The sequence below is a fragment of the Physella acuta genome, unplaced genomic scaffold (assembly GCF_028476545.2).
Source record: "Physella acuta isolate Inbredline_101_S28 unplaced genomic scaffold, ASM2847654v3 ptg000399l, whole genome shotgun sequence".
NCBI classification, from domain to species: domain Eukaryota; kingdom Metazoa; phylum Mollusca; class Gastropoda; family Physidae; genus Physella; species Physella acuta.
This window is the reverse complement of record NW_026731918.1, coordinates 50,909-63,834: the sequence shown is the minus strand read 5'-3', so window position 1 is coordinate 63,834 and position 12,926 is coordinate 50,909. Positions and strand designations below refer to the sequence as shown.

General features: G+C 40.3%; 2 protein-coding genes across 3 annotated transcripts in view; both read left to right on the top strand.

The window, feature by feature from the left end:
- The first annotated feature begins 408 nt into the window (after nt 1–408).
- Nucleotides 409–12,926, top strand: part of LOC131942300 (hemicentin-2) — a 37,091-nt gene continuing 24,573 nt past the window's right edge. The window contains exons 1-2 of one of the 2 annotated variants that reach the window (XM_059302104.1): nt 409–442; nt 588–874. The gene's annotated coding sequence lies outside the window, so the exon portion shown is untranslated. The other variant, XM_059302105.1, reaches the window with a different exon arrangement.
- LOC131942305 (uncharacterized) lies at nt 2,097–3,550 on the top strand. The gene is made up of 2 exons (XM_059302110.1): nt 2,097–2,774; nt 3,200–3,550. Exons 1-2 carry the CDS (start codon nt 2,097–2,099, stop codon nt 3,548–3,550), a joined length of 1,029 nt encoding a protein of 342 aa, XP_059158093.1.

Genomic DNA, 12,926 nt, shown 5'->3' with positions numbered 1-12,926 from the left:
CCTCTACAATCAGCTGATGTACTCCCCTCTACAATCAGCTGATGTACTCCCCTCTACAATCAGCTGATGCACTCCCCTCTACAAACAGCTGATGCACTCCCCTCTACAATCAGCTGATGTACTCCCCTCTACAATCAGATGATGTACTCCCCTCTACAATCAGCTGATGTACTCCCCTCTACAATCAGCTGATGCACTCCCCTCTACAATCAGCTGATGCACTCCCCTCTACAGATGTTTTTGTTGGTCTAGGGAGAGTTTCGGTTACTCGACACAAAGTCGAGCGGTCTGATGTTCTTTAAAGAAATGATCTAACATATAACCATGTGCAGGCAGCACCGACATCACGAGAGGGGGGAGGGGGATAACTTGAGGTCGACAGGGTGTTTACTATCGAGCGTTGCTAGTGTGCGCGCGCAGTGAGCGAGGCCGGCACCCAGTGGTAAGACAATAGCCCACTTTGTTTTAGTCCAGGATTTTTAGCGGCTCAAAGTAGGCTAGGACTTGAATATTTCTGCCCTTCTGTTTCCTGCCAGATGTGATGACCATTGACATGATTATTCAAATGTATGTATTTTTGTGTTTAGCAGTGTTTGCTAAAGAAATAAAAGTGAAGGACTGTAGCTGTTTATAAATCTCCTCTAGACATGTCAGGCCCTACCGGTAATGTAATAACTAGGTCTACTAGTCAATCTTCAAACAAAACAAGAAAAGGACATCAAAAGTAAACAACATCAGAATAGATGTGTTCATGAACACACCCCTCCACCCGTGATGTGTTCATGAACTCTTTTACGTAAACAAATCCAGGGAGAGGCCAAAACAAAAGGATTCTTGTTAAGAGATATTTCTTCTTCTTTAACCATCGCTCGAGGTAAGTGATTCGTTTGAATGAAACCAGTTGTATACACAAAATAAGATCAGAAAATTAGCTTTAAGCTAACCCACTCTATCGTCATTAACTGCGTGTGCAATATATATGGAAAAGCTGGCTTGGTGATGAAGGGCAATGTTGTGTCGTTTCTAGCTCAGCAACCTCTTACACTGGCAGGGGAGGTAATATGAAATAGTTAAAACTTGCGGCGTTTCTATCAACAAAGTAGTGTTAGTAGACTACTGCATTTTATACAATGCCTCAAATGTCTTATAGTTTTTCCTAACATACATAAGTAAATCACACTCTCTCAGCATGTTGTCAACACACGATTTTACATGTGGTCAACACACGATTTTACATGTGGTCAACACACGATTTTACATGTGGTCAACACACGATTTTACATGTGGTCAACACACGATTTTACATGTGGTCAACACACGATTTTACATGTGGTCAACACACGATTTTACATGTGGTCAACACACGATTTTACATGTGGTCAACACACGATTTTACATGATGTATTAGAGCTCAAAACTTGTCTACATCACACATCTACCCTAACGTAATTCAATACAACACTAATGCCGATTCTACCCTAAAGATATACAATACAACATTAATGCCAATTCTACCCTAAAGTCATACAATACAACATTAATGCCCATTCTACCGTAAAGATACACAATACAACATTAATGCCGATTCTACCCTAAAGTCATACAATACAACATTAATGCCCATTCTACCCTAAAGTCATACAATACAACATTTATGTACCATATTCAATAGTGCATCTCATGGCAGGTGCACACTACACACAACCACTCTATTGATAGCTTAACCTGCCGTTTTGATCCAATTAGCAACTGTAGTTAAGGGCCTTGCTGGATTGTCACTTCTGTTCGATTTCACAGTAGACGGAGAGAAAACATTGATCTATCGATTGTCTATCGGTTAGCTTCAGTCACTTCTGCAGGCCATACGAGTTGGTCGCTGAAATAAATGCCAACCACTTTTTACTCTATTTATAAACCAGCTAGACGACAAATATTTATTTGAATCAATGGCTCAACCTTCAATAGTTGTTGAATCAATGGCTCAACCTTAAATAGTTGTTGAATCAATGGCTCAACCTTCAATAGTTGTTGAATCAATGGCTCAACCTTGAATAGTTGTTGAATCAACGGCTCAACCTTGAATAGTTGTTGAATCAATGGCTCAACCTTCAACAGTTGTTGAATCAATGTCTCAACCTTCAATAGTTGTTGAATCAACGGCTCAACCTTCAATAGTTGTTGAATCAATGGCTCAACCTTCAATAGTTGTTGAATCAATGGCTCAACCTTCAACAGTTGTTGAATCAATGTCTCAACCTTCAATAGTTGTTGAATCAACGGCTCAACCTTCAATAGTTGTTGAATCAATGGCTCAACCTTCAATAGTTGTTGAATCGATGGCTCAACCTTCAACAGTTGTTGAATCAATGGCTCAACCTTCAACAGTTGTTGAATCAATGGCTCAACCTTCAACAGTTGTTGAATCAATGGCTCAACCTTCAATAGTTGTTGAATCAATGGCTCAACATTCAATAGTTGTTGAATCAACGGCTCAACCTTCAATAGTTGTTGAATCAATGTCTCAACCTTCAATAGTTTTTGAATCAACGGCTCAACCTTCAACAGTTGTTGAATCAATGGCTCAACCTTCAATAGTTGTTGAATCAATGGCTCAACCTTCAATAGTTGTTGAATCGATTGCTCAACCTTCAACAGTTGTTGAATCAATGGCTCAACCTTCAACAGTTGTTGAATCAATGGCTCAACCTTCAATAGTTGTTGAATCAATGGCTCAACCTTCAATAATTGTTGAATCAATGGCTCAACCTTCAATAGTTGTTTAAAGCTTGAGCACTATAGTTATACAAGCAATATCATTCTCAAGACTGCATTTAGTACCAGCACTATAGTTATACAAGCAATATCATCCTCAACACTACATTTAGTACCAGCACTATAGTTATACAAGCAATATCATTTTCAAGACTGCATTTAGTACCAGCACTATAGTTATACAAGCAATATCATCCTCAACACTACATTTAGTACCAGCACTATAGTTATACAAGCAATATCATTTTCAAGACTGCATTTAGTACCAGCACTATAGTTATACAAGCAATATCATCCTCAACACTACATTTAGTACCAGCACTATAGTTATACAAGCAATTCTTGTAGGTTGACAGAAATAAATCATATAATTTCGAGGTGCTATCAAAATGTGGTGTGTACATGTCCGACTCCTTAACACCCCCAGGTCATCAACTTGCCACCCCCAGGTCATCAAATGGCCACCCCCAGGTCATCAACTGGCCACCCCCAGGTCATCAACTGGCCACCCCCAGGTCATCTACTGGCCACCACCAGGTCATCAACTGGCCACCCCCAGGTCATCAACTGGCCACCCCCAGGTCATCAACTGGCCACCCCCAGGTCATCAAATAGCCACCCTCAGGTCATCAACTGGCCACCCCCAGGTCATCAACTGGCCACCCCCAGGTCATCAAATGGCCACCCCCAGGTCATCAACTGGCCACCCCAGGTCATCAACTGGCCACCCCCCCCCCCGTCATCAAATGGCCACTTACAAGGCTTGTTGTTGGGGTAGTGGCTGTTTACATGTTGGCTGGTACTCTATTGCCGTTGGGGTAGTGGCTGTTTAAGCAACAAGTTGGCTGGTACTCTATTGTTGTTGGGGTAGTGGCTGTTTAAATGTTGGCTAGTACTCTATTGCCGTTGGGGTATTGGCTGTTTAAATGTTGGCTGGTACTCTATTGTTGGGGTAGTGGCTGTTTAAATGTTGGCTGGTACTCTATTGTTGGGGTAGTGGCTGTTTACATGTTGGCTAGTACTCTATTGTTGTTGGGGTATTGGCTGTTTAAATGTTGGCTGGTACTCTATTGTTGGGGTAGTGGCTGTTTACATGTTGGCTAGTACTCTATTGTTGTTGGGGTATTGGCTGTTTACATGTTGGCTGGTACTCTATTGTTGTTGGGGTAGTGGCTGTTTACAAGTTGGCTGGTACTCTATTGCCGTTGGGGTAGTGGCTGTTTAAGCAACAAGTTGGCTGGTACTCTATTGTTGTTGGGGTAGTGGCTGTTTAAATGTTGGCTGGTACTCTATTGTTGTTGGGGTAGTGGCTGTTTAAATGTTGGCTGGTACTCTATTGTTGTTGGGGTAGTGGCTGTTTACAAGTTGGCTGGTACTCTATTGCCGTTGGGGTAGTGGCTGTTTATATGTTGGCTAGTACTCTATTGTTGTTGGGGTAGTGGCTGTTTACATGTTGGCTGGTACTCTATTGTTGTTGGGGTAGTGGCTGTTTACATGTTGGCTAGTACTCTATTGTTGGGGTAGTGGCTGTTTAAATGTTGGCTGGTACTCTATTGTTGTTGGGGTAGTGGCTGTTTACAAGTTGGCTGGTACTCTATTGCCGTTGGGGTAGTGGCTGTTTAAGCAACAAGTTGGCTGGTACTCTATTGTTGTTGGGGTAGTGGCTGTTTAAATGTTGGCTGGTACTCTATTGTTGGGGTAGTGGCTGTTTAAATGTTGGCTGGTACTCTATTGTTGGGGTAGTGGCTGTTTAAATGTTGGCTAGTACTCTATTGTTGTTGGGGTAGTGGCTGTTTAAATGTTGGCTGGTACTCTATTGTTGTTGGGGTAGTGGCTGTTTAAATGTTGGCTAGTACTCTATTGCCGTTGGGGTATTGGCTGTTTAAATGTTGGCTGGTACTCTATTGTTGGGGTAGTGGCTGTTTAAATGTTGGCTGGTACTCTATTGTTGGGGTAGTGGCTGTTTACATGTTGGCTAGTACTCTATTGTTGTTGGGGTATTGGCTGTTTAAATGTTGGCTGGTACTCTATTGTTGGGGTAGTGGCTGTTTACATGTTGGCTAGTACTCTATTGTTGTTGGGGTATTGGCTGTTTACATGTTGGCTGGTACTCTATTGTTGTTGGGGTAGTGGCTGTTTAAATGTTGGCTGGTACTCTATTGTTGGGGTAGTGGCTGTTTACATGTTGGCTAGTACTCTATTGTTGTTGGGGTAGTGGCTGTTTAAATGTTGGCTGGTACTCTATTGTTGTTGGGGTAGTGGCTGTTTAAATGTTGGCTGGTACTCTATTGTTGTTGGGGTAGTGGCTGTTTAAATGTTGGCTGGTACTCTATTGTTGTTGGGGTAGTGGCTGTTTAAATGTTGGCTGGTACTCTATTGTTGTTGGGGTAGTGGCTGTTTAAATGTTGGCTGGTACTCTATTGTTGTTGGGGTAATGGCTGTTTAAATGTTGGCTGGTACTCTATTGTTGGTGGGGTATTGGCTGTTTAAATTTTGGTGTACTCTATTGTTGGGGTAGTGGCTGTTTAAATGTTGGCTAGTACTCTATTGTTGTTGGGGTATTGGCTGTTTAAATGTTGGCTGGTACTCTATTGTTGGGGTAGTGGCTGTTTACATGTTGGCTAGTACTCTATTGTTGTTGGGGTATTGGCTGTTTACATGTTGGCTGGTACTCTATTGTTGTTGGGGTAGTGGCTGTTTAAATGTTGGCTGGTACTCTATTGTTGGGGTAGTGGCTGTTTACATGTTGGCTAGTACTCTATTGTTGTTGGGGTAGTGGCTGTTTAAATGTTGGCTGGTACTCTATTGTTGTTGGGGTAGTGGCTGTTTAAATGTTGGCTAGTACTCTATTGTTGTTGGGGTAGTGGCTGTTTAAATGTTGGCTGGTACTCTATTGTTGTTGGGGTAGTGGCTGTTTACAAGTTGGCTGGTACTCTATTGCCGTTGGGGTAGTGGCTGTTTACATGTTGGCTAGTACTCTATTGTTGGGGTAGTGGCTGTTTACATGTTGGCTGGTACTCTATTGTTGTTGGGGTAGTGGCTGTTTACATGTTGGCTAGTACTCTATTGTTGGGGTAGTGGCTGTTTAAATGTTGGCTGGTACTCTATTGTTGTTGGGGTAGTGGCTGTTTACATGTTGGCTGGTACTCTATTGTTGGGGTAGTGGCTGTTTACATGTTGGCTAGTACTCTATTGTTGTTGGGGTATTGGCTGTTTAAATGTTGGCTGGTACTCTATTGTTGGGGTAGTGGCTGTTTACATGTTGGCTAGTACTCTATTGTTGTTGGGGTATTGGCTGTTTAAATGTTGGCTGGTACTCTATTGTTGGGGTAGTGGCTGTTTACATGTTGGCTAGTACTCTATTGTTGTTGGGGTATTGGCTGTTTACATGTTGGCTGGTACTCTATTGTTGTTGGGGTAGTGGCTGTTTAAATGTTGGCTGGTACTCTATTGTTGGGGTAGTGGCTGTTTACATGTTGGCTAGTACTCTATTGTTGTTGGGGTAGTGGCTGTTTAAATGTTGGCTGGTACTCTATTGTTGTTGGGGTAGTGGCTGTTTAAATGTTGGCTAGTACTCTATTGTTGTTGGGGTAGTGGCTGTTTAAATGTTGGCTGGTACTCTATTGTTTCATCTGAAGTAAAATAGTAACTTGGGAGTTTCGGTGATAGTTACAACCGTTACAGATGTTATATATGGAGTGAAGGGTTGTATCAAAGTGACGTTATATCTGGAGTGAGTGGTTGTATCAAAGTGACGTTATATATGGAGTGAAGGGTTGTATCAAAGTGACGTTATATATGGAGTGAGTGGTTGTACCAAAGTGACGTTATATCTGGAGTGAGTGGTTGTATCAAAGTGACGTTATATATGGAGTGAGTGGTTGTACCAAAATGACGTTATATATGGAGTGAGTGGTTGTATCAAAGTGAAGTTATATCTGGAGTGAGTGGTTGTACCAAAGTGACGTTATATATGGAGTGAAGGGTTGTATCAAAGTGACGTTATATCTGGAGTGAGTGGTTGTACCAAAGTGACGTTATATCTGGAGTGAGTGGTTGTATCAAAGTGACGTTATATATGGAGTGAAGGGTTGTATCAAAGTGACGTTATATCTGGAGTGAGTGGTTGTACCAAAGTGACGTTATAAAGGAGTGAAGGGTTGTATCAAAATGACGTTATATCTGGAGTGAGTGGTTGTATCAAAGTGACGTTATATATGGAGTTATGGGTTGTATCAAAGTGACGTTATATATGGAGTGAGTGGTTGTACCAAAGTGACGTTATATATGGAGTAATGGGTTGTATCAAAGTGACGTTATATATGGAGTGAGTGGTTGTACCAAAGTGACGTTATATATGGAGTGAGTGGTTGTATCAAAGTGACGTTATATCTGGAGTGAGTGGTTGTATCAAAGTGACGTTATATATGGAGTGAGTGGTTGTATCAAAGTGACGTTATATCTGGAGTGAGTGGTTGTATCAAAGTGACGTTATATCTGGAGTGAGTGGTTGTACCAAAGTGACGTTATATATGGAGTGAGTGGTTGTACCAAAGTGACGTTATATCTGGAGTGAGTGGTTGTACCGAAGTGACGTTATATCTGGAGTAAGTGGTTGTATCAAAGTGACGTTATATCTGGAGTGAGTGGTTGTACCAAAGAGACGTTATATCTGGAGTGAGTGGTTGTACCAAAGTGACGTTATATCTGGAGTGAGTGGTTGTATCAAAGTGACGTTATATCTGGAGTGAGTGGTTGTATCAAAGTGACGTTATATATGGAGTGAGTGGTTGTATCAAAGTGAAGTTATATCTGGAGTGAGTGGTTGTACCAAAGTGACGTTATATATGGAGTGAAGGGTTGTATCAAAGTGACGTTATATCTGGAGTGAGTGGTTGTACCAAAGTGACGTTATATATGGAGTGAGTGGTTGTATCAAAGTGACGTTATATATGGAGTGAAGGGTTGTATCAAAGTGACGTTATATCTGGAGTGAGTGGTTGTACCAAAGTGACGTTATAAAGGAGTGAAGGGTTGTATCAAAATGACGTTATATCTGGAGTGAGTGGTTGTATCAAAGTGACGTTATATATGGAGTGAGTGGTTGTACCAAAGTGACGTTATATATGGAGTGAAGGGTTGTATCAAAGTGACGTTATATCTGGAGTGAGTGGTTGTACCAAAGTGACGTTATATATGGAGTGAGTGGTTGTACCAAAGAGACGTTATATCTGGAGTGAGTGGTTGTACCAAAGTGACGTTATATATGGAGTCATGGGTTGTATCAAAGTGACGTTATATATGGAGTGAGTGGTTTTACCAAAGTGACGTTATATATGGAGTGAGTGGTTGTATCAAAGTGAAGTTATATCTGGAGTGAGTGGTTGTACCAAAGTGACGTTATATATGGAGTGAAGGGTTGTATCAAAGTGACGTTATATCTGGAGTGAGTGGTTGTATCAATGTGACGTTATATCTGGAGTGAGTGGTTGTATCAATGTGACGTTATATCTGGAGTGAGTGGTTGTATCAAAGTGACGTTATATATGGAGTGAGTGGTTGTACCAAAGTGACGTTATATATGGAGTGAGTGGTTGTACCAAAGTGACGTTATATCTGGAGTGAGTGGTTGTACCAAAGTGACGTTATATCTGGAGTAATGGGTTGTATCAAAGTGACGTTATATATGGAGTGAGTGGTTGTATCAAAGTGACGTTATATATGGAGTAATGGGTTGTATCAAAGTGACGTTATATATGAAGTAATGGGTTGTATCAAAGTGACGTTATATATGGAGTGAGTGGTTGTATCAAAGTGACGTTATATCTGGAGTAATGGGTTGTATCAAAGTGACGTTATATATGGAGTGAGTGGTTGTATCAAAGTGACGTTATATCTGGAGTGAGTGGTTGTATCAAAGTGACGTTATATATGGAGTGAGTGGTTGTATAAAAGTGAAGTTATATCTGGAGTGAGTGGTTGTATCAAAGTGACGTTATATATAGAGTGAGTGGTTGTATCAAAGTGACGTTATATATGGAGTCAGTGGTTGTATCAAAGTGACGTTATATATGGAGTGAGTGGTTGTATCAAAGTGACGTTATATATGGAGTGAGTGGTTGTACCAAAGTGACGTTATATCTGGAGTGAGTGGTTGTATCAAAGTGACGTTATATCTGGAGTGAGTGGTTGTACCAAAGTGACGTTATATATGGAGTGAGTGGTTGTACCAAAGTGACGTTATATCTGGAGTGAGTGGTTGTATCAAAGTGACGTTATATCTGGAGTGAGTGGTTGTACCAAAGTGACGTTATATATGGAGTGAGTGGTTGTACCAAAGAGACGTTATATCTGGAGTGAGTGGTTGTACCAAAGTGACGTTATATCTGGAGTAATGGGTTGTATCAAAGTAACGTTATATATGGAGTGAGTGGTTGTACCAAAGTGACGTTATATATGGAGTGAGTGGTTGTATCAAAGTGACGTTATATCTGGAGTGAGTGGTTGTACCAAAGTGACATTATATCTGGAGTAATCGGTTGTATCAAAGTGACGTTATATCTGGAGTGAGTGGTTGTATCAAAGTGACGTTATATATGGAGTGAGTGGTTGTATCAAAGTGAAGTTATATCTGGAGTGAGTGGTTGTACCAAAGTGACGTTATATATGGAGTGAAGGGTTGTATCAAAGTGACGTTATATATGGAGTGAGTGGTTGTATCAATGTGACGTTATATCTGGAGTGAGTGGTTATATCAATGTGACGTTATATCTGGAGTGAGTGGTTGTATCAAAGTGACGTTATATATGGAGTGAGTGGTTGTACCAAAGTGACGTTATATATGGAGTGAGTGGTTGTACCAAAGTGACGTTATATCTGGAGTGAGTGGTTGTACCAAAGTGACGTTATATATGGAGTGAGTGGTTGTATCAAAGTGACGTTATATCTGGAGTGAGTGGTTGTATCAAAGTGACGTTATATATGGAGTAATGGGTTGTATCAAAGTGACGTTATATATGGAGTAATGGGTTGTATCAAAGTGACGTTATATCTGGAGTGAGTGGTTGTATCAAAGTGACGTTATATATGGAGTGAGTGGTTGTATCAAAGTGAAGTTATATCTGGAGTGAGTGGTTGTACCAAAGTGACGTTATATATGGAGTGAAGGGTTGTATCAAAGTGACGTTATATATGGAGTGAGTGGTTGTATCAATGTGACGTTATATCTGGAGTGAGTGGTTATATCAATGTGACGTTATATCTGGAGTGAGTGGTTGTACCAAAGTGACGTTATATATGGAGTAATGGGTTGTATCAAAGTGACGTTATATCTGGAGTGAGTGGTTGTACCAAAGTGACGTTATATATGGAGTGAGTGGTTGTATCAAAGTGACGTTATATCTGGAGTGAGTGGTTGTATCAAAGTGACGTTATATATGGAGTAATGGGTTGTATCAAAGTGACGTTATATATGGAGTAATGGGTTGTATCAAAGTGACGTTATATATGGAGTGAGTGGTTGTATCAAAGTGACGTTATATCTGGAGTAATGGGTTGTATCAAAGTGACGTTATATCTGGAGTGAGTGGTTGTATCAAAGTGACGTTATATATGGAGTGAGTGGTTGTACCAAAGTGACGTTATATATGGAGTGAGTGGTTGTACCAAAGTGACGTTATATCTGGAGTGAGTGGTTGTAACAAAGTGACGTTATATATGGAGTGAGTGGTTGTATCAAAGTGACGTTTTATATGGAGTGAGTGGTTGTATCAAAGTGACGTTATATATGGAGTAATGGGTTGTATCAAAGTGACGTTATATATGGAGTAATGGGTTGTATCAAAGAGACGTTATATATGGAGTGAGTGGTTGTATCAAAGTGACGTTATATCTGGAGTGAGTGGTTGTATCAAAGTGACGTTATATCTGGAGTGAGTGGTTGTATCAAAGTGACGTTATATATGGAGTGAGTGGTTGTATTAAAGTGACGTTATATCTGGAGTGAGTGGTTGTATCAAAGTGACGTTATATATAGAGTGAGTGGTTGTATCAAAGTGACGTTATATATGGAGTCAGTGGTTGTATCAAAGTGACGTTATATATGGAGTGAGTGGTTGTATCAAAGTGACGTTATATATGGAGTGAGTGGTTGTATCAAAGTGACGTTATATATGGAGTGAGTGGTTGTACCAAAGTGACGTTATATCTGGAGTGAGTGGTTGTATCAAAGTGACGTTATATATGGAGTGAGTGGTTGTATCAAAGTGACGTTATATCTGGAGTGAGTGGTTGTATCAAAGTGACGTTATATATGGAGTGAGTGGTTGTACCAAAGTGACGTTATATCTGGAGTGAGTGGTTGTATCAAAGTGACGTTATATATGGAGTAATGGGTTGTATCAAAGTGACGTTATATATGGAGTAATGGGTTGTATCAAAGTGACGTTATATATGGAGTGAGTGTTTGTATCAAAGTGACGTTATATCTGGAGTAATGGGTTGTATCAAAGTGACGTTATATGTGGAGTGAGTGGTTGTATCAAAGTGACGTTATATCTGGAGTGAGTGGTTGTATCAAAGTGACGTTATATATGGAGTGAGTGGTTGTATCAAAGTGACGTTATATCTGGAGTGAGTGGTTGTATCAAAGTGACGTTATATATAGAGTGAGTGGTTGTATCAAAGTGACGTTATATATGGAGTCAGTGGTTGTATTAAAGTGACGTTATATCTGGAGTGAGTGGTTGTATCAATGTGACGTTATATCTGGAGTGAGTGGTTGTATCAATGTGACGTTATATCTGGAGTGAGTGGTTGTATCAAAGTGACGTTATATATGGAGTGAGTGGTTGTACCAAAGTGACGTTATATATGGAGTGAGTGGTTGTACCAAAGTGACGTTATATCTGGAGTGAGTGGTTGTAACAAAGTGACGTTATATATGGAGTGAGTGGTTGTATCAAAGTGACGTTATATATGGAGTAATGGGTTGTATCAAAGTGACGTTATATATGGAGTAATGGGTTGTATCAAAGTGACGTTATATATGGAGTAATGGGTTGTAACAAAGTGACGTTATATCTGGAGTGAGTGGTTGTATCAAAATGACGTTATATATGGAGTAATGGGTTGTATCAAAGTGACGTTATATATGGAGTAATGGGTTGTATCAAAGTGACGTTATATATGGAGTGAGTGGTTGTATAAAAGTGACGTTATTTCTGGAGTAATGGGTTGTATCAAAGTGACGTTATATATGGAGTGAGTGGTTGCATCAAAGTGACGTTATATCTGGAGTGAGTGGTTGTATCAAAGTGACGTTATATATGGAGTGAGTGGTTGTATCAAAGTGACGTTATATCTGGAGTGAGTGGTTGTATCAAAGTGACGTTATATATAGAGTGAGTGGTTGTATCAAAGTGACGTTATATATGGAGTCAGTGGTTGTATCAAAGTGACGTTATATATGGAGTGAGTGGTTGTATCAAAGTGACGTTATATATGGAGTGAGTGGTTGTATCAAAGTGACGTTATATATGGAGTGAGTGGTTGTACCAAAGTGACGTTATATCTGGAGTGAGTGGTTGTACCAAAGTGACGTTATATATGGAGTGAGTGGTTGTACTAAAGTGACGTTATATATGGAGTCAGTGGTTGTATCAAAGTGACGTTATATCTGGAGTGAGTGGTTGTACCAAAGTGACGTTATATATGGAGTGAGTGGTTGTACCAAAGTGACGTTATATCTGGAGTGAGTGGTTGTATCAAAGTGACGTTATATATGGAGTGAGTGGTTGTACCAAAATGACGTTATATCTGGAGTGAGTGGTTGTACCAAAGTGACGTTATATCTGGAGTGAGTGGTTGTACCAAAGAGACGTTATATCTGGAGTGAGTGGTTGTATCAAAGTGACGTTATATCTGGAGTGAGTGGTTGTACCAAAGTGACGTTATATCTGGAGTGAGTGGTTGTATCAAAGTGACGTTATAAATGGAGTGAGTGGTTGTACCAAAATGACGTTATATCTGGAGTGAGTGGTTGTACCAAAGTGACGTTATATCTGGAGTGAGTGGTTGTACCAAAGAGACGTTATATCTGGAGTGAGTGGTTGTACCAAAGAGACGTTATATCTGGAGTGAGTGGTTGTATCAAA

What these genes read in the sequence shown, in the direction of transcription:
- LOC131942305 (XM_059302110.1), top strand. Translation starts at nt 2,097, where the DNA reads ATGGCTCAACCTTCAACAGTTGTTGAATCAATGTCTCAACCTTCAATA. An exon ending in CAATGGCTCAACCTTCAATA is followed by an intron (nt 2,775 to 3,199) that starts GTTGTTTAAAGC and finishes TAACACCCCCAG; the next exon opens with GTCATCAACTTGCCACCCCC.